The following is a 21,827-nucleotide window of genomic DNA, read 5'->3' as shown; positions in this document are numbered from 1 at the left end:
TTACAAAAGAAAAAGATGCAAAGCTGATTTTAGGGTAGCAAGTGCCATCAGCCACAAAGACTGCTTTTTGCATCAGCAGACAAACCCAGGGGCAATGGCTGCTTCAGAAAACTTTTCAGGAATTCTCCCACTGTCTCTGGAAACCTGTGCTGGACCTTTACAGGCCAGAAAAGCACACTACCATCTATTTAAACCACAGACTCATAGTTGGATGAGCTGTCACCACTTGGTAGGAACCCGCAAATCTCCATTGTTACCAGACAAACTGCTGGTTTCTGCCCTATTCAGCACATAGTCAGAGTTGTAGAGATAAAGGTGACCATGGCCTTTGGGTTAGAGGGTTCAGACTTACCTTTTTGCAATCTGATATCCCAGGTATTTCATGCCATTTCAATGGCAAACTAAAGTCTTAAAGAGGATCCAGCAATGCTGAAGTCAAGGAAAGGTTTGCCAGAAGGACATGCTAATGTGAAAGCAGCTCCTTGGTGCTATTTTAGTAGCTAACTCACAATTCCAGAGATAGCTGCAGCCCTCAGCTTAATTGGTGTGAGCTTGCTGGCAGAGGCAGATCTGTGTTGCAAGACTCCAAGACCCCCAGTCAAAGCTGGGGCTGCAAAGGGTTCAGCACATTGGAAGGGATTGGGCAATGGGGCCCTTTGTGACAAGTACAGGCTAGTGCATATGTGTATACACATCTGCTCCATTTGGGAAACTTAGTAAGGAAACTTAGTAAGGAAAGTAAAATAGCAGCTGTCTCATGAAGCTGTAGCACCGTCAGCAAGCATTTTAAAGTTTCAGACTTCAAGTATGAAACTACCTGATGGCGTAATTAGAGTGAAAGAAGGCCTGAGAAAAAGAGAAATGAGAGGAGGGTTAAATATAACATCCCCATTAAAAAAAAAAAGCATAGATGAATTCTGGAAGAAGAGGAGAAAGGAGGAGTGTGGGTGTGAGAGAGAGGAGTTTGTCTAAAAGTGAAATGGTACAAATGAGTAGTAAGAGCCCAGGATTTGACTGCGTTGGAAAAGTGTGTCTAAAGAATACTTCACTTTGCCCCAAAATAATTTAAGTATAGAGAAAAATGAGAGAAGATGATGAAATGAGCATTGTGCTCCTTAAACTTACATGGATCCAAGGAGAGAGGGTAGAGGAGCCTTTCTGTCTGTGTTGGTCTGCATTGAGATGGCTGCATTGCCTGCAGGTGGAAAGGTTTGGTGGGCAGCTGCCCCTGGGCAGGACATTCAAATAACCCCATGGCTTATTTCCATGTTCTGTAGACAGGTTTTCTAAGGGGCAAGGAAAGGGGTTCAGAGCTGCCACTGGGTGGAGAAAGCTCCCTCAGGGAGACCAAAAAACCCTCAGAAATATGGTAAAAATGAAGAGGGTGGGAAGTAGTCTTTGAATAAATATAGTTCCATCACCTGAACTTAGTGAGAAATTTTCATATCAGTTTTAACACTTAGAGTGTAACAGGGCATTCAGTAAAAATGAGAAAAATAAGAATCTATGATCCATTTATTTTTCCCCAGTTGGAAACTACCCAGAAAAAATAGTGCTAGAAGGAGTAGAAGTGATCAGACCTTGACAAGGCAGTTGAGGATTTGTAAAAGCTCACTTTCAGGATATACAACTGAAGAATAGAACAGGAAATCCCCTTACTTTGCAACTTTTGAAAGATGGCATTCAAGTTACATTTAGGATGTCATCCAAGTGCCACAAATTTTTTTTCCATCATCTTTGATGGGTGTTCTAAAACAGGATGTGTTAAATCAGGGAAAATAAAACAGACTCTCAAGTCAATTAACAGAAGATTCACAACAGATTATGAATCACTATATTAAAGAATCAATTAGAGTCAGCTATTTACATAAATAGTAGTAGCAAAAGAAATTTTGCACTAGAAAAAATTAGAACATCTGCTGAAATTTCCAAAGCTATATTTAATATTATCTTAGGAAAAGCACCTGGACTGAATGGTGTCTCATCACAAATTTTTAAGTGTTTCCAGACCAAAATCACTTGGATACTTCTAAAAAAAAATCATCCGCTAAAGTAAAAGACAAAACTCCTCTCTAATCCCTTCCTTTCCACTGAATTTTGTGGGATGGGGAACATCACCATCTTAAACCATAGCACCTTCTGCTGCCATGAACTACTTTGCTGGAACCCAGGCCTGCCCTTGCATAACAGCACCATTAGCTAACTGTTGGGTAGGCTTTATTATTATAAGGAATATTTTGGATTCAAGCACTCAGCACAGAGGAGTCTATGAAAAGTGAGCAGACTTCGATAGAGATGCCAGATTTCCTGCCAAGAAATCTACAAATGGATGGACCTTTTCTTTGTTTGTTAGATGAATATTCAGGGAAAAAAAATCTGCTTTTGAAATTTTCAGCAAACCTACTGTCATTTATTTGAGTGAGGAAGGGGGTAAGATACAGGGCTGTCTACATCTCATGGTGTGAGCTGTGACCCTAAAAACTTTTGGTCAGCCAGACAGAGGTCAGCCAGATGCATACCTGATGTTTCAATGCTATTTTTATGGTTTCTCTGATAGTAAAATCTAAATTTCTGCAGCAACCAACTTCATTTCTCTGCTATCAGTTAAGAGCCTGCTTCAGGGAGGAGCTGGCAGATGCTTGTGACGCCAGATGAGGCTGTATCATGCTTTCTGTCGTGCATGATCTCCTGAGGGATGTGGCCACCACCTCCCTGTGCCTATTTTTGGAAAAATATCTGTGTTCAGAAAGTTGTCTGAAGACAGATTTACATCTCATATGAAAAACTTTCATTGGGGGGAAGCACCACTGAAGGGGGAAAATCCCACATCTTGTGACACTAAAATAATTGTAAGAATTCTTCGCTGAGATGTGTAGGTGGGAATATTTCTCATAATATGGAAAAGACATCTAGATTTTACATTGCTGCAAAATTAAAATCTTATGAATGGGAGAACTTACCATTGGGTATTTTTGATGCAGCAACTGGAGTAACTCAGCATAGATCCATCTAATTGTAGTGCAGCTGCACTGATTTCTACCTCTTCAGACCCAAAAGCAATTTATTTAAGAATGAATGTACTAGCTGCAGGGACTATTATTCTATCTACGTCCTCACTTGAGATTACCTTGCTTTTAAGTACTAACAGATATTTCTATGTATCTTTCTCTTTTCCTTTGCAAACTTTTATTTCTATTATTTATCTGTGTCTCACATGCCAGTGGAAATCAGAAAGGGAAATTAATTTGTATGAATGGTCTTCGTAAACTTCATGATTTACCGGTAATGAAATCCGGGTTTGCAGAATGAGAAATAATAGGGCTTTTCCAAAATATCTTAATCCTTGGCTATGATTAGTGGCATAAAATGAACCATTCTTTCCTACGTGTCTAAAGTCCAAGTTGTGCTCCATGTGATGTTCTTTCCAGTCTCATGTCAGTAAATAATTGCCATGCTGCCCTTCAGACTGTCTCTGACCTTCACTATCCTCACTTTTCTTGAACAAAATTTAGGAATTTTTGCAGATTGATCTCCTACTGTCATCTGATCTAGTCTAGTTTGAAAGGAAAGCTTGTTAATCCTACTCCCAAATTCCTTACCCAGTTTACTATAAATGTACTGCTCTGTAAGCATACATAATGCAGCACAGCCATAACAGTGCTTAAAACAGGATTAGGCAATGCCTCATATTTTCTAACTACTTCTGCTTCTACGGGAATACAAATGCACTCTCTTTGTATTGTCAAGAATAACTTTAAAAAATGGTTTAGCTAGTTTCAGTTTCATGATTTTTTGCCAGAATATTGTCTAGTCTGTCTAAACTTGGCCAGTTTGTTTAATTATCTGAATATGAACCAGATATTGTTCATATCTTAAGGAGCCTCTTTTGAGGATGCAAAGAACCAAGTACCATAACATGATCTTATTTTCATAACTAAAATTTTGCAGCTGTGCTGTGTACTCAAGTGAAGCAAAGATTTTTAGTTCTAGAGAAATGGTTTAAAATCTAGAAAAGAAAAACTACATGCTGCTACTAAAACCCTGTGCATGGTTTTCCACTATTCCCTAGAAAGTGGGTAGGGCTCTAGGATCACACTGAACCCACATGCATATGCACTAAAATCAACACACTGAAGTAAACACAGAAATGTGCTTGTCCTGTTTGAGTGGTGGAAATCAGAAGTCTGCTGACCTCAGGGAAGTCTTGAGTGCTTCAAAATTCAGGCAAAATAGGAGAACACATCTACCTGCCTCTTTAGCATATCAGCTTTAAAACATTTCAAATGATCTTTTGGGAATAATGAAGAAAATAGAGTTTACAATACAGTGACTGGTACTTTTTTTCCTGCCAAGCCATCAGCCCAGTACATTGCATATTTGTAGACTACCTTTGCAGATGTCTGTCTGTGTTTAATAAGAATTTGATGCAAAGCTCGTTGAAGCAAGTAGGAATTCTTCAGTTGTCTCCTGTGCTCTTTGGATCAGGCTCCAATTCACAATCATGATAACCTTCACTTAATAATCTTTTAAAAACTCCTGTGTTGAAAATAAATAATGCATGAAAATCTCTAATATTGTGTGAAAATTTCAGGACCCAAAACTTGATGCAGACACAAGTTTTAGCTCCCAGAGTAACTGTAGAATTGCATTAATAAGTTAAGTTTAATGGCACATACAATAACCTGAAATGCTGCCTATATTTCACTGACTGGCAGTGCTTCAAGCACACTCACTTTGGTTCTTTGGGTGCGCTGATATTTAAAGCAATGTTTGTATTGGTTGTAAGGAATCTCAAGGAGATCTCAGCATGTTCTTGCACACTGAATGGTATGTAAGTGTATTTTGTGTGAGTGAGCCATGTCTGTTTCTGTCATCCTTTACGCCAGTTGGACAGAGACATTCTTCTAAAGTAGTCCTCATACCAATGTATAAGGTTCCTTTTTGGAAGTCTCTTGAGTGGCTGTACTCATTCATGTGGTCTGTAATGAGACAATAACAACACTGCACCATGTGTTTTCCATGGAAAACAATGTCATTTCAACAATTTTCCATTTTCTCTGATGTTTTTCTCTAAAGAGGGGACCTTCTGTCTGTGTACAAAGATTTCTGTTGCAGCTCTCCATAGATAGCCACGCCAAAGAGAAAGCATGAAAACCTCTAAGGCAGGACATTCATCCTGACTTATCTGGCCCTTAGAGGCATTAGCTAATCGAGGCATGATACTCCATACAATAGGACAAGTGCTGTAAAGCTACATCTGTTATCCCAGCAAACATGGAGACTTGTCATTCCCATGGCCATTTTACAGGATTTGTTTGCCTCTGACAACAGCATCCACAGCCTGTGGTGCTATCAGCTCCAACAATTAATCTGATGCTGGCTCTCTGTGTTATCATCTCCTTAATAAGTCTTTTTTTTCTTCTTTTTTTTTTTTGTTCCCACCCCATTTGTGAGAACTTCTCCCCTGGAGCTCTTCTCTATCAGGCCCCTGCAGCTGCTGTTATTTTAGATATGGCAGGAAGTAGGTATCGGAAAACAGCAAGAGCTCACAGCGCTCAGAAAAATCTAGAAATTCCTCTGATTTACCCCGGGCTCTGCCTCCAATCAAAGCTGGTTGAAAAAAGAAAATGAAAAGCAAGAGGAGGGGAAGTTGGCGGGGAGAAAGGCCCAAGCAGACAACTGCATCTGGGTTGCGTGTGTACGGAAGGAGAGTTTCAGCCATCACCTCCTGCAGGGTACCGGGGGGATGCTCTACATGGCCATGTGGGATGGGAAGTGCTTGGCTGGGAGCAGCATTCTGTGGCAGAGCTGGGGCTGCCACCCTCTCCAAGAGCCAAGAAAAGCCTTTCTTGCTTCCCCAGGGACATGTGTTTCTCATCCCTTTTTCTTGTTCTCCCCCTTGCGTGTCCGGTGTGTGCCTGAAGCAGATCGGCTTCCCTAGCCCTCCAGCGGCTCCTGTAAATGCTTTTAGCAGCACTTACCAAGGGGCACCAGCCAAGGACACTGGTGGAAAGTCACTGGAGCAGGAAACTTACATCACTACTATTAGTATTAGTATTGTGATTATTATTATTATTACAACCACTTTTATTTTTATTTTAATTTTACAGCTCAGACAGGATACTTCTTAATCTGCTCAGCAAAGACATTTTTACTCACTCTGAGTACCTTTTAAATCAGGCTGACTTTGGAGAGGACTTCTGAGAGGAAAGAAAAGAAAAGAAAAGAAAAGAAGAAAAAAAAACTATAAAGGAAAACACCTCCAAATTGTTCATTCAGCAAGCAGTTTAGGGAAGACACCACCACCCCCATACACAAAATGCATGCAGAAAAATTACTACCTTTAGGACTGGTTTTAATAAATAAATTGTCCCCTTTGACACAGCAGATAAGGAGGAAGATGTCCACCCACAGACACCTCACACTATTAGCAATCTAGTTAACATCTGTGAATGTTTTAGGGAAAGAAATTACACTTTGAGTCATTTCTTTTTTAATTACGGGCTCCAGATGAGATTTGTTAGAGCAGGGAAATGTATCCCATAGCGACTGATGTCAATAGCAAGCAGTCCCTAAAGCCAGCCAGGATTGGGAAAGCCATGCTGTTTGCTGCTCTTGGCACTGCTCCCTGCTTTCACAATGTCAAAGTTAGAACCGCCTTTATATGCACTTTCCATTTTTTTTTCCACAGTAGCTGTTGCCAGCAAGCTGTAAACTACCGTATATCACTCAGATTTAAGAACCTAAACTTTAAAACAAATTAAACTCTTGTTGACATTGTAGTAAAAATCAGAATCGAACTGACAGTTCAGTAAAACTGCACTTCAATTATTTTATGGATTTAAGATTGTTTTCTAGGATTCCCAGACTCCCAATACAGCAAAGTTATTTCCTCTTGGCAGATGTCTGGAAAAAAAAATCATTGAATGGATAAAATCATGTGGCAGACACCAGGTTGAAGCCTAAAGGGAGGAAATGGTGTCTCCCCAGCACCTGTAAATATTTGCTCTGTGTCTTGACCAGGAGAGTTTTTCATCCATGCTTTGAAAAAAAATTTTCAAGGTTTTTATTTTGTAAGTTTTTAAGGAAATAGAATTTTCATCTGTCAAAACCTAGTTTCAGACTAGGTGTTTGTGTGGGTTTGAACGAGAACAGCAAAGACAGATCTGACCCACCCTTTAGAACCACATCCGATCGCAGGTAAATGCATGCAGCACACCAGTGGTCTGAGTCCCCAGCCTCTGCTTATCTTTCATTTTCCTACTTAGCAGTTAGTGTTGGGTATTCTTTTTATAATTCTTTCTTCTTTTTTTCCTATTCAGTAAAATGGAAACAAGGGTTTCCATCTGATTAATTGCCAGGTTTCCATTCTTTTTAATGTTTCCTCTCAAAACAGTTCGGAATGAAAGTATTTCAGAAATGTGTATAGACGGAAGCTACAGGAGATAATAATTAGTTTCATGGAACTATGTTTTGCAAAAGGTGTGGTGCACCAGAAGGGCTGTTGTGTGGAGCAAACAACAATCCATTTGTGTGGCCTTTCATCAAAACCTTTGTTGCACTTTTTTCTTTTATCTCATCAGTGGAATGTCCTTGATGTTCCCAAATCTCCGGACTAAAAGCGCTTGGTTCATGGGGTCTTCATCTGACCCTTGCTGGGTTGCTCTTGTTGCAAGGATGCTTCTAAAGAGAGAGCCAGATGTTGCACATCTGCATGCCCACAGCTACATCCTGTGGTCTGTATGTCCTGGCTCAGCTCCCCAAGGAGCAGGGACCTGCCTGGCCCTTCAAGCAATGTGTAGTCGTGTGGATTTTCCAAAGCTGCTGTGTTAGCCTCCATGCATTTACCTCCTGCTCTGAATTAGCTGATTTGACCTGACTGAATCTCATGAAAGCAGCCAGTTTTCTTCATTGAAACATAATTAAATTTTTAAAGCTCCTCTTGAATTACTGTTAAAGTTCTTCCACTCATTTTGTTGCCTGGAGCACCTCTCAAAAGTGCAGGCCAACTCCTGCTGGAGTTTGGATGTGCTGTGAGATCGCAGTCTGGGCCATGGAAGCACCCTGTCATTTCTCAGCTATTGAGAAGCAAGGGTTTTGAAATCCAGCTACTCAAAATGAGGTAGAAAAGAAGACTGTTGCACATTGCAAGTGGCTGTTTGGAAAGTGTAATGCAACCATTTTGAATAAAATTTCATGTCCTTAAGTGTATTTGAGAGATGAGTGTTGTACACCTGCTCTCAAGTGCCTTTTTCCTAGTTCTCTAGTGCTGGCTGCAGGTTTACAGTGCTTTGTTCTTGGGGCAGAATAAATTTCCTCTCTAGTGGGGGGCACTGAGCATCAGCAGGGTTCTTGTGTCAAGCACTGAGCTGAAGGGGGAAGATTTTGTCTTCCCTGGGAGCCCAGCTGTGATTCTTGCTGAATTCTTGCAACTGCATGTGGTGATTTTACTGTTGACATTGCTCTGTCAGTCCAGCCAGAGCTTGAGCCATTCTGCAGCTAGGCACAGCATGTGGGAGAGGAGAAAGGAGGAAAATACATTTTGTCGTGTTTGCAGCTCTGTCACACTGGGACCATGTACAAATAAGAGTATTCTTCCAGTTGCTATAATCTGAGATACTTGCTGGAGGTGGTTTTAGCATCCAAGGAGTACTGGAATCCAGGAGCAGTCTCGGTGCAATTTTCACAGCCACATCTCCACACTAGGGACAGCATCCACTAACACCCTGGGGGTTTCCACATCATGGCCCAAGATGCACTGGTATATCTCCAGTGTAAGTGTGCTTAAATCAGCCTTTGGATCGAAGCTTCCCAGACAAACTGGATGGGGGGTTCATTATGAAAAGGTCTGTCCCTAGTTAGGGTGGTACAAAGCCAAAGCATGAGTGTCATTGAGCACTGCCAGTGCTCTTGTCCAAGGAGCCATGACAAAGACAACATGCACTCCTCTTTGAGGTGCAGCGTTCTCCAGCAACAGATGCTGCCGTGGTTGAAATGAAATCCTGTGGCATTACTTACAGCTCACATTATGGTGGTGGCCAGGTCATCATGCCAAAAGCAAATTTATTGCGTGACAGCTTTTTATTGCATCCATTTTTTTGCCATCTCTTCGCAACCACCAGTTCAGATTGCCAGAGCCAGCCAGGTTCTTGCCCACTGCTGAAGATCAGCAGCTGTGTTCCATTGCCTAAGGATTTCCCCCAGCTAGCTTGACCTTTCCCAGCCTAATCCCCAGCAGGCTCATAGGTGGATTTCTTTTCCCTTATCAAACACACAAAAATTTTATTAGCCCCACCCTACCTTTCTCTTCCATTCAGCAGAATGTGGCCACTCACTGAGTCACTTCATGGTCATCCTTTTATCTGACTGAGCAAACCCCCTGTGGATTAGGGGTTACCAAACAAGGCTCAGCATTCACACGGGCAAGCCACAGATGTGTCCCCGCAGTGGCCACCCGCCATAGGCACATTGGTTATGGCCTGCACGGTAGCATCCTCTTGTTGTCACTGCCCAGGTGCCCTCTTTGCTGGGTGATGTGAATAATGGCATTGATCTTTTATGTTTGGCATGCACTTCTCTGATGAAAAGGGCTATAAAGGAAAGAGGTGGTGGTGATGGTGATGATAGTAGGACAAGCTAGGTCGATTAGAAGAAAAAAAAATTTAAAAAGACAACCAAACACTTCTTGCTCAGAAAAAGATCATATAGACCCTGTTTTAACTTATCTCCAGGACACTTCCATTCTTGAGACCATGTTGCTCCTGCTCAAGTCCATCAGATTTTGAGTCTGGTTGAGTGGAAGAAGAGTGAAGTCTCTTGGCCGTTCTCTACCCATGGAAAGAAAAGGGCACTCAGCAAATACTGCTGTGTGACCTAAAGTGTTTCTTTCTTGCCTCCATTTATTGTTTCTTTGCTTTACTTGCTATGCCCAGCTGCACACAAGCTGTTTTTTTATGAACAGCAGTGCAAGGTGGCTCATTTTGGAGGATTCCAGAGGATCACTATGGGCTACACTATTATTACATAAAGTCAATTAAAGAGCATACATGCACATCCAATTGATTTAATTTAAAACTAATGAAAGGTTCAGTAATGTGCAATTACAAGAAACTTAATGACCCCTTTATATTGAATGCAACTTCTGTGGCACCTAATATGCTTTGATGAATTGCTCATTTTGTGTAATGTTAGAAAAGCTTCTAAAAAGATTAATAATTGTATAACCGATAGATAAATTCAGTTTTCTTTTACTTTTTTAAACTCTGAAATCAGTAAACCATAGAGATTATGGACCTTTTCTTGCTCCATTTTTTCCTCCTGTACCCCCAGAATTATTTTTTCTCTAAAGCTAACCTGTCACTTTTCCAGCACGCTGAGAAAAACCCTTTCTTGTGTTATGTAGAAAGGTCTGGCCTAATGGCCGTGTGAGGTCTGAAGGGTTGGTGTCAGCTGCCCACAGAAAAGATGGATGGGATGCACATGCACATGGGATGCTCCTTTGGCAGGGCATGAAGTCTCTGAGTTGCAGCCTTCAGCATCAGACTCAGAGCTTTGTGACACCGTCCAGTACCACTCCCCCTCTCCCATTCACAGCTGGTGAACCTTAGAACCTGCCAGCCCTTGGGGCCATCAGGTGGGCTTTAACCTTGCTTTTCTAACCATAGGATACCTTGAGAGCCTCATGTCACAAGTGTTATCAATGCTTCAGTTGCCAGCAAGTTGTGAGGTACAGCAAACCTTGGGAGATGGGATTAGGAAAATGAGAGTAAAAAGACAAAAAAGTGAAGTTTCATTTTGGTGACATTCAGAATTTAGCAATGCCAGAGACACCTGGAGGCTAGAAAAATAGGCAAATACAGAATGGTTTAAAATTTCTTTCTATTTTGAATCTAGTCTTGTCATGCTTCAGGGCATGAATCATGAGTTCTGAATGCCGGGATCTGACAGTCCTGTTTCACTGTTGGGCACTAGATTGAAAAGGATTCATTCACCAAGATGAATTTGCATTACTGCATTGCTTGTGACAGGGGCAAATTCCTGTTGTCTGTGGCAAAGGGATCCGTGGTTTCCTTACTCCTTCCAGACTGGCACCCGCAAAGCTTCCAGCAGTGCTGACCTCAGGTTTTGGCCACCTTAGGTAACATTTGTGTAGTGTATCTGTCACATGGAAATTTTGTGTAAAACGTAAAATATGTCTGTTTTGTTTCCCTTACAGATGCTCTTAGGAACGTAAACACATCATTTTGGTTAAAATGTGGTTTATTTGTTCATTGCCCAGCCTTACCCTCACACGTGTGCATATGTGTGTGTCAGATGAAGCTTGCATCATACTGGGGCAGATCCTGCAGCCTCTGCACAGCCCAAATGCCTGTCTCCCCAGGCAAGGTTGGCCTCAGTGAGGGCTACCTGAAATTCCTCTTGAGTCCTTGATTCTTTGGTAAAAAGGGCAAATCAGATTGAGTGCAGCCATCCTCAGACTAAGAGTAAAAACAGGCTGAAGTTTAGACTCCAGTGTTTTGGAAATCACTGCAGCTCTGCTGATCCTTAAGCTAATTTCCAGCAGCCGGGGAAATCATCCCTAAATGTTTGCAGAGCAAGAGACGCAGGGCGTTTCCAGAGCTGCATATGGGAGGGAAGAAAAAACTGAAACCCAGAAATTTTGGTGCGATAGGATGGGACTCATTTAGTCTGGGCACTTATTCAAGAGCCCCAGTTAAATTGCTGCCGCACAGTGCTGTCATCACACTAGAAGGAACCTTTCCCATTAGCCATCCGCAGCACAGCCACCCTGCAGACTTGGAGTTGTTAAACTAAAGAAGGCAGAGGGAAGAGCAGGTAGGAAATGGCTCCGTGGTAATGGCTGTCATGCACAACAATGCCTTCCATCGTGCCAAGCTGATGCTCTTATGGGAGGATCATGTTTTATTCAAACCTGCTACTTGTTCTCACTCACTTGCTCCACTGTCCTATTCTCTGTCTCCAAAATTAGCATGCCCTGTGGTAGTGGCTTACTATGATTAAACAGATAAAAATAAGTTTAAGGTTTAAACACATCCAGGACACCTGAGGTAATACAAGATCTGACTTCTTTGTGGAACGTGTGAAGTTATATTTTCCATTGCTTCACAAGGCTTGTTTTGTTTGGTTTTTAATTCAGTAAGGTTTCATGTGATCTATAGTTTTGGATTACAGTCTGGCACCTCAGGAATTTATATCACTGTTTTCTGATGTTTTGCCTCACTCACAGAACAATGCTTACTAGCTTTGAAAAAATACTTTCTGTAAGAAAAACCATTTTTTTTCTGTGATTTGAGTAACAATTATATGTTGTTTGTTGCAGTTTTCATCTGTCAAAAAGTAGTGATGCTTATTACTTGTGAGGAAGTAGGTACACTGATAAAAACTGGAGAATTTTAGTCATGGGATGGTTTATACTAGGAGCTTAATTTTTTTAGTCACTGTATATGCATCTATATTTAGCCATTTTTCTCTTAAAATAAAATCTCTACATGGAGATAAGAAAAAAACTTTCCTTCTGTATTTTGGCTTCCTCTGCATTCATTTGCAACTTTGAATTCCTCTTCAGTGATTCTAATATGTGTCATTTCATCTAAAAGAAGGGCGTACAAGAGCACAGAAGCCTGATGGAGCAAGATATGGCATCACTCCTGGTGGAAAAAATCTGAGGGCAACAATTATAGGCAGCAAAGTGAATGCCATACTACAAAGCATTACTACAGGTAGCGTGGTGTCAGCATCGAACTCATAGTCACTCCAGAGCTATATGTCCCCAGCTCTCTTCCTGTGCTGAATAGTGACAGCAGAAATTCAGAGCACTTGTGGGTACATCCACGCTGTGTAATGAGCTGTGTGGAGAGATCCCTGACCTGAGTAATTGTACCCAGTCACTGTAATTGTACCCATGTAAGGCTTCACCTGAGCTAGTGAGTTCTGCCAGGAGAAAAAAACATTGAGCCAAACCAAGGCAGTTTTGCTTTCAGTACTGCTACTTGTTTCTGGTGGTGGCTCAGACCTTCCACAGAGCTTTGGGAGGCTGTGACACACAAGCTATGCAGTCTGACCAGTATCAAACACCATCCAAATAAGATCTCCAGTCATGGCATCGTACTGCTTGGGCAGCCACACCCATCAGAAAGATGAAGCATTATTGTCCAGACATGGCAGAATCAGAGTGTGATTTACCACACGTTTTCCACACACGTAGCTTGAAAGGTGCAGCTGGTATTACTTGTGTTTTCCATGCCATGTGAACCACTCAGAGCAGATTGTGTTGGTTCATTTTCATCAAGAGAGCGTTTATGGCATCTCAGCCTCTTGTCTTCAGTTCTGCTCCGTGTTAGCGGCAGTGGTCCCCAGCAGACACAGGTGGACATGAAGTAATGAACAAAAGTTGGCTAGCCAGCTGTGGATAGAAACTTCATGTGACCCTGCATGCCTGGATGTCTTGGGACATGCCATGTGGCACTTTCTATTGATGAGGAAACCAAAAACCATCCTGAAGGAGCTGAGTTGATGCCATCGCTATTTACAGGGCAACAGGGGCATGTGAACCACAAGTTGTCAGCTCAGTGCAAAGCATCTGAGTGTCCTTTTGCCTAAACTCTTACCTCACCTCTCTGTGAATTAAAAAAGAGTGAAGTGAACCTCCCTTTTGAAAGAGAAGAGTGCATCATAAAAGGCCACAACAGTAAATACAACCTTACTCAGTCTCCTTCTGCAGGCCTTTCTGGGCCCCTGCTGACATGGATTGAAGTCATGGGAACATTGGTCTTTGGCTTCCCCATGTGTGACAAGACAACAACTTCACCTAGCCAGAAACCCGAGATTTAATGGGAATGGGATATGTTTTCAAGCTGATACCATTCACCCACAAAACTATAGACACAGCTTTTCATAATTGTGAGCTTGACCATGGCTCTCAGCTCACTTCCCATTTTTTCAGACTCTTGGGGGATATTCACCTTTAGGAGTATGAAGTCTTCTATACTATCTTATTTGTATCCCCAAAAAGCTCCCCAGTTGAGGAAACCCTGGGCATGTGCCCTCTCCTAACTCCCTGCACCACTGACCTTGCAGCTTCTTTGCTCTGAGCAGGATCAGTGTCTGAGCTGGAAGGCAGAACTTTGTCTCAGAAGAACAGGTGTTTTATTAAAACAGAAGGCCACATTGTTATCCACAATAGTAGTCTGCAAGGAAAGCAGAAATCTGCAGAAATTCAAAGTCTTGCCAGTTGATGGAATCCATGTACCGCCACCAAATGTTAAAAATACTACATTTCCTATGAAGTTCACATCTATATATGGAACCCACATTTGTACAGATATATCTGGTTGTCCTGTTCCGTGCAGGAACCCAAACTGGTGCATCAGTAAGACACTGATTTTGCTAATTAGTAAAGCAGAAATTTCCATTGCAAGGGCATTTCAAAGCAAAATTAAATATAAGAGGAAAAAAGCTCCTTATTAAACTAAAATGTGGGGTAACAGCTCACCACATCCTGCTACTATGGCATCTGCTGTTTAGCAAAGGAAAGGTTCCTCTTTCAGAGGCCTTGACAGGTAGAGAGGTCACGTGTTACCTGCATTTCTCAGCGTTATTATTTTTTGACTTTTCTGTCAGTGGAAAAGCTGAACATGACAATGGAAAATATCAGTTGAGAGAAGGCATTGTGGGGAACTGTAGGTGTTAGCTATGAAAGCAACAGTGGCCTACCCCCCAAGGCCAGCAGAAAAACAGTGAAAAAAAATCTGATGACAAAGGCACTGTAAATCGTAGTACTCAGCTGTTTGGTCTGATAGGGATCAACTTGGTGCTTTAAGGGAAGTGCTATGCTACTCTAGGCATTGAAGGTTAAACATCTTGCATGCTATCCCAGATCTGCTGCTGAGCTGTATGTAGGGCCTGCAACAAGCTGGGTAATCATTTGTGTCTCATCTGTCCTGCTTATAAAATGAGTCTTTGTTAGTACTCAGGTCATGTTGTTTTAAAAATTAGTGTAAAGCCATTGGAATCTTTCTTAGAAGAATGTTGTGCTTATTCAAAACCCAGCTACTCCTGGAATGGTACTGCAGACATGGATGGATGTGTATCCAAGAAGCTGGGGAATCAAAGACCAGCATTTGCTTTAGGACTGAAACTCAAACCTGGGCCAAAATACTGCTTGCACTGAATATTGCTGTTCTGTGGAACATGCACAATCCTCCTGTAATAATAGCAGGTTTGTAAGTCAAAACTTGAGCATTCAAGACTGCAACCAGCTGATTCTCCTTAATTATATAATAAATGTATTGTTACAAATGTGAGAACTAAGAGAAAAGTGTCAATTACTTTATCTGCATGATCAGATTTTGCCTCTCTGGGAAGTTCTGCAGTAGCCCTATAGGACCAAGTGGAGCTCTGAGGATACCAAAGGGATAGATGGCAAAGAGATAGTGAACAGGGGAGACTCAGCTCATTTACTTGAAACATGAACTAAATTTACAAGAAACAAATTTAAAACAGGAAAAAAACCCAAACTTTTTCCACCCTCACATATGTACACTGTGGAACCCATTGCTGCAAGAAACTGTGAAGGCCAAAACAGGTTCAGAAGGTTACTAGAAAACTTCATGAAAGAAAGTTCATCAAAGTCCATTAGAAGCAAGGGTGTAGACCTCTGGCTCACTGTGGCAGCAGCTCAGTGGCCACAGAGAGCAGCAGGCACAGACTTTCCCAGGATTTTCCTGGGGAAGGCTGTGAGAAAGCTCAGAGAAAATAATGAGTAATGTGTTATGGAGAGATGTTTACCAAAGGGTGATTTCTTAATTGGACACTGGATGGTGTTTGGATGGATTGACCAATTAGGTCAAAGCAGTATCAGACTGACTGTAAGGGTTACGAGCTTCTTAATAAATATAGTATAGTATGAGATAAAGAATAAAGCAATGGATCAGCCTTCTGCAATCATGGAGTCAGTGCTAATTATTACCCAGCTGGGGGCCTGCAGCAACAGCTCACGAAGTTCTCCAGCAGAGCAAAGATGAACTAGAGACAGCCCCACCGGAGGTGGTGGTGCTGGTTCTTATGCTCTTTCCCAAAGAACTGACAGTAGTGGTGGTTGTAACACTGGTATGGATGGAAACACAGGATACTTCAGCAGAATCATATTTCAGTAACAGAGGTTTGATTTGCTGTTGGGAAGGACAGACTTGGGTCAGCCTACAACAAGAATATTGATGTTTTCTTGCCAAATGAAAGAAAAATCAGTTTGGGGTCAAGAAAAATATTCCAAGATACTCTATTTGATGCAAAATAAAATATTTCCGAGCATGCAACAGAAACGTTAACATGTTTTGGAGTATTAAAAGGAAGTAAATTTTCCAGAAATCAGAAAAAATGTGGAGAGTCCTTATGGGAGTGCTGGACGATGCAGTTGGGGGTAGTGGGGATCATCCTTCTAGCAAACCTAGCACACTTCACCTGCGCTTGCCTCCTGGTTTTCCCCCATTTCCGCCCACCAGAGGGTTTTCCTTGCAGCCTCAGGTGTCTGGGTGGGCAGTGAGGGAAAGCCCGCTCGAATCACACTTCCCCTTTCATCTCTGCTAGCTGGCTGCTGCTGCAAGGTCAGCTGTGCTGCCACGTATTCCCCCACCTGGGCCTTTTGCATGCACCCTTGTCCCTCTCTGCAGGTTTTTTCCACTGCATTGTTGGGAATATTTTGCATTTTTGACACTGCAGTGGGTCTTTACAAACAGCAAGTGAAACAGCAAGTGAAATAGTGAAATAAAATGAGCTGTATCTGAGCCATGCTGTCCACAGACAACTGTGGAGGAGAGAGATATCGAGTCTCCTCTTGGTGGTCTTGGCCCTCTTTGATTGTGATGTCTGGTGGCAATGGATGCACTTGGGTTGAAGTTCCCAAGTCTGTCTCCCAAGTCTGTGGTGACAGTCTAGTGACTGTTGTTGAACAGCTGCCAGATGTTGTTGCATGAGGACACCAGGCTTACTCATCAAGGTAGCAGAAGTCCATCTCTCTTAAGAAAGTAATATAAAATAAAAACAAGTAATAAACTGTTGTGAGTCAGTAACAGAATATGAGTGATTTCAACTGAGGACAAATTGATTTGGGTGCTGAAAGATGGAGAGAGTGTGACTCAAGGAGCACTGTGGTCTGATGGCCTGAGCCAAGGCAGGTGAGCTCCTAGATAAAAGGAAAAGTTGTGTCATATCTGGAGTAAGACGTGTCCTGCAGCGCTCAAGTGACAGAGGGTCAGCTGAAGGGACCTGGAGTGACAGGAAGGGGCAGCCTCTTGAGTGCCTACACTGGTTTTGGAGTTGGACCTTCGCTCATGTCATCAAGTTGCTTCCAAAATACCTTTGCTACATGCTTTAATAGGGGAAAGCATGAGCTGGCAGGCTGAGGCTGTTGCTTTTGAAAGTTTTACTGAAAGAAGCAAGAGTAACTCAGCAAGTGCTACAGCATTAGTCAGAGATTTGAGATGCCTTGGTGCTAATCCTGATTGAGATGGGGAGGCCCTTCACATTTCCACCTCTCTGTCCCCATGAAATACCAGTGATGTTTATGTTCACATTTTACAGAAGCACTGTGAGTATTCATTATTTAATATTTCTAAGCAGTAAGTAACTGTACAAAGTGAGGATAGCCCTGACTAGTGTCTTAATTTTATTTGATTCAACAGAAGCTTTGAGGGAAAGTTAGCAAAACTATGATGCTGCCTGGCCGGTAGGAGGATTTGTTTTCACTGTCACATAAAACACAAAAGTATTGCTGTGTGGTTTTGCTGCAGACCTGAGAGTGCCATGAGAAGTTTATCACAGAAGCGATCTTTACAAAAGCATCATGGCAGAATTCCACAGAAGTTGAATGCTGTTTGCATTCAAGGCAGAGACTCAGTCCCTAAAGCTCTCTGGAGTATGGCTACGTGTAAATGGGGCAGCACTTCTGGCTGGGGTTGGATGCGTGAAGAGCAGTCTTTGCCTCAGTGCAGGGCTTGCCACTTGAATTTGTTTCTGCTCTTTGGTCATATTAAAGATGAACTCCACAGCACTCTCAAGGGGAAGAACTGCTTTGTCTTTTCACAGCTCATTTCCATACTTCTTAGTTTGCTGCTGTAAATAGACAGTTACAAATGCAACTGATATTTCCTCTCTGAAGTATGGCGTGTGTATCCATTGGTAGAATTGGTTTTGGTGGCCAGGACCTGTGACACAAATCCTGACTGATTCATGTGCTGCAATTACTAAGTGGGCAATAGGTCTGCAGGAAAAAAAAAAAAAACAAGCCATAAAAACCAACACCAAACGTACCCAACTAATTGCTTCAGGAAGCTGGTTTTACACAGGCTTGGTCTTTTCCAGTAAACACATGAAGTTATCTGGATTACTGTGAAGAGCAGGCCACAAGGAAAGGAAAATGCAGGCTTTTCCGTGGTGCTTCCATGACGTGGGCACTTGTTTCCTAGTCCTGGCATGTTAGAGAAGCTCAGAAGCAGTGATAGTCCTGTTGATGGCATTTTGTCTATCTCCATGTAAATCAGGTGGTGGCAGTTGCTGTAGGGAGGTGGAGTGGAAATAAAAGGGATGTTGTGTCAATGACCTTTGCCAGGTTCAGTCATTTCCTGTCCATCTGCCAAAAATCACATGGACATAATTGGAGTGTGGGAAACTGTATTGCTTGATGATCTTCAGGGGAGGGGGAAAAGAAAGAAAGAAGACTCGTGAATAAAGAAAACAACTCTTTATCAGTGGAGATGCAGTCTGGCTGGCTGATGCTGAGATAGCAGACCTTGTTTATTCTCTCCTCTGACTCTTGCCAGGAGAGTTTTTTAACTTGTTTGTCCCTCTCATTTGTTTGTGTAGATGGAAGTAAAGAGTCCATGTCCACATGCATTGATCACCACTATGGGAGGGTATATATTTAAATATGTTACCAGGTCTAGGTAATGGGCAAGCATGCAGCAGCTTCCTCTCTTTTTTTTTTTTTTTTTTTTTCCCTAATATCAACCCACAGTGGAAAAAATCAGCATGTGAAGTTTTATTCTATCTAGGCAATGCAGCTGCACATATCCAGGTTCAGTGACTGGCAGCTTTCTGCCACCAGTACCTACCATGGCTAACATACTTTCCAAGCAGCTCTTTTTGTGGAAGGAGTAGATTATTCTAGGATCTCCTATGGTCCTCCTGGCTTTGCATTTCTGAGGCAGTCCTAGAGGAAATGAAATGTTTTATCTGTAACCAATTTGAAATGTTAAGTATGTTTGATGCAATCAAAGGTCCAGGATGCTGCTGATTTTGTGATGCCTGGTTTTACACATATTTAGCATGTTAATAACCTTGGTTAATCCTGCTGGGTTTGCACTGTGATCAGCCTGTACAAGCTACCTGGTGATGTCACACTTACTGTTCAGAGTTGTACTGGAGCTCTCAAGGAATGAGTGCGAGTTCGGGGGGTTTGTGGACTGAGGACAGCTGCCTGCAGCATCAGGATGCTAATCAATTTCTTTTCTTGTCTTCTTTCTTTGCAGTAAATGAAATTATAAGGAATGACCTTTCCAGTACCAATGTCCACTCATAGCTTTCAGTGTGGGCTGGTATGAAATCCATACTTTTGACTTGGCTGGCACATCACCTTGAGTCGAGAGAAACCGAATGAACTGAAGATGTTGCCTGGTACCACTCTGATCTTCCACCTTAATGAATGTCAGGAACTGAAGATTTACCTCTTGCTTACAGAGAAGTAGCTCCTCAACTTCAATGGATGAAACAGCTTTTTTTAAAGAAAATCATCTCAAAAGAGTAAAGAAGGAGTATGCTCCAAGATGGCGCATTTCATGGGACAAAACTAGGAAACTCAGCAAAATCTGAGCGCTTCTTCCCATTGCTGATCCTTTTGGCATGGCACCGCTGGAATACAGCCCTGGAAGTGCCTTATTTTACCAGGTTGTGGCATCAGGGCATTTTTAATAAGCTTTGAATTTCCTACCATTAAAAGTGTTGGTAGGTGCAGAAACTCTAGAGCTTGAATTCTGGAGAATGATACTGGAAAAAAGCATAGGACTCTGCAGCAGAGTAGGGAGAGCAATCCCAACTCCAGTAAGACACGTTTATGAATTCCAGAATTTCCTCAGCTTTTCCTCTGCTGTAATGTACAGCCTATTGCCTTATTCTCAGTGCATTTCAAAAGCCTCCTGATTCATCATCATCTCAGCTTTCTTAGCTTTCTTTTTGCATATTGCCTTCATTACGTGCTAATGAATCATAGGGTTGGTAGTAGTAGTAGCATGGTAAGATTCTGATTTTGATCCAGCTTCTGTCATAGCACAAGTGAGTTGAATAGCACAAAATAAAAAAGGTTGATGGACAAAAAATTGAAATCTATCTTTTACACGATAGATGAATGTGTATGCATGTACATACATACTAGTATATATGCATATATTTATATATGACAAGTAATATAGATGATTGCCTAGTAAGGGCACTGAATTTAGCAATAATTTCAATTTCTAAGAATGCATTTCAAATCCACAGCAAATATTTCAGCTACTTCTTTTGAGGGTTTGTTGCACCTAAAGCAGGTATGCATTTTCTTTCCTCACACAGTTAAGCAAGCACTTTAGATAGGCAAGAAGGATGCATATAAGATACATGTTATTTACCAAATGTCCGAATATGAGTAACAGTAACTGTAAATACCATTATGGAAGAGTGTAAAATATTTGTTGTTATAATATTATTATTCCGCAGAAGCCTTATAACTCTGTGCTACGTGTATGGAAAAGGATGTTACCAAAACCCCACCTTGGTTTCACATGCGGCGCTGTATAGTGTGTTTTCAGATTAGCTAACGTTCCTGGACTTACAGGTAGGCATGTAGTGTAGCCTTCAACATTGTATTTTTTACAATCAACAGCTTATTATATAAGTAGCAACGACCTATTACTTCACATAACCAAAAAAAATTTAAAAATAAAAACAAAAATAAAATAAAATAGCATGATTAAATTAAAAATGTTTAACATTAATATTGTGCCTTAGGAATCTGTGCCCCCTCCTGGAAACACACCCGAACTACACCCCCGAACTGGGGTGGCTCCCTAACCCCGATGCAATGAACAGGTTTCACAAAAAAGTGAAATCCAACTAAGTGTTTTAAAACATTCTTCTGTATAATTATGTCTTACTTTCTTAAGGAAAAAAAAAAATGAAAGCCATATTTGTCACATTTGCACATTACTGTGAAGACATGAGAATATAATATGGCTCTATGTACATAATATGCTGTTACTGGTCCTTAAACAGTCTGTTATTCCTCACCTGTTTAATCCCAATTATTTACCCTGTATTTAGCCTTGTAGACATTGCATGAAACTTTTCTTATAGACTGCCATATGAAAAGTTAAAAAGCTCGACAGATGTCAGCTTGACTTGTAGCTAGAAAATAGAACTAATAAAGCAAAATGTTTTGATGGAAGCTAGTCTTAGAGTGGTTCATTTTATGTTATCTTGAAAGATATTCTTTTCTCATATAAAATAGCATTTTTAAATTATATACGTATATCTCTTCATCTCTTCTATATGAAGCTGCTTGCATCCTGCTAATATAACCATCTTATTATGGAAGCAAAGTCTCTTGTCAACAGACTCCTCTTCATTTCCCCACTGCATTTAAAGACATTGCTCCCAAGAAGAGGAAATGATATATTATATAGTCCTCAGATTTTATTCTCTCATAATTTCAGAAATGTCAATAAACTGTGCATGGAGGAATCTCTGATTATGCCAAAGCATTTTTTTTATTCATATAC

General features: G+C 41.4%; 1 protein-coding gene across 4 annotated transcripts in view; it reads left to right on the top strand.

Annotated features, from left to right (window-relative positions):
* The window catches only part of NFATC1 (nuclear factor of activated T cells 1), a 110,110-nt gene extending 88,613 nt beyond the window's left edge, over nucleotides 1-21,497 (top strand). For all 4 annotated transcript variants that reach the window (XM_054631437.2, XM_077179926.1, XM_077179918.1 and 1 more), the window contains one exon: nucleotides 19,545-21,497. In XM_054631437.2, the coding sequence (XP_054487412.2) occupies nucleotides 19,545-19,547 (3 nt within the window). In that variant the 3' untranslated portion in view covers nucleotides 19,548-21,497. The remainder of the gene's footprint in view (nucleotides 1-19,544) is intronic.
* The last annotated feature ends 330 nt before the right edge of the window (nucleotides 21,498-21,827 follow it).

Source organism: Agelaius phoeniceus, chromosome 1, assembly GCF_051311805.1.
Source record: "Agelaius phoeniceus isolate bAgePho1 chromosome 1, bAgePho1.hap1, whole genome shotgun sequence".
NCBI classification, from domain to species: domain Eukaryota; kingdom Metazoa; phylum Chordata; class Aves; order Passeriformes; family Icteridae; genus Agelaius; species Agelaius phoeniceus.
This window is presented reverse-complemented; position numbering and strand designations above follow the sequence as displayed.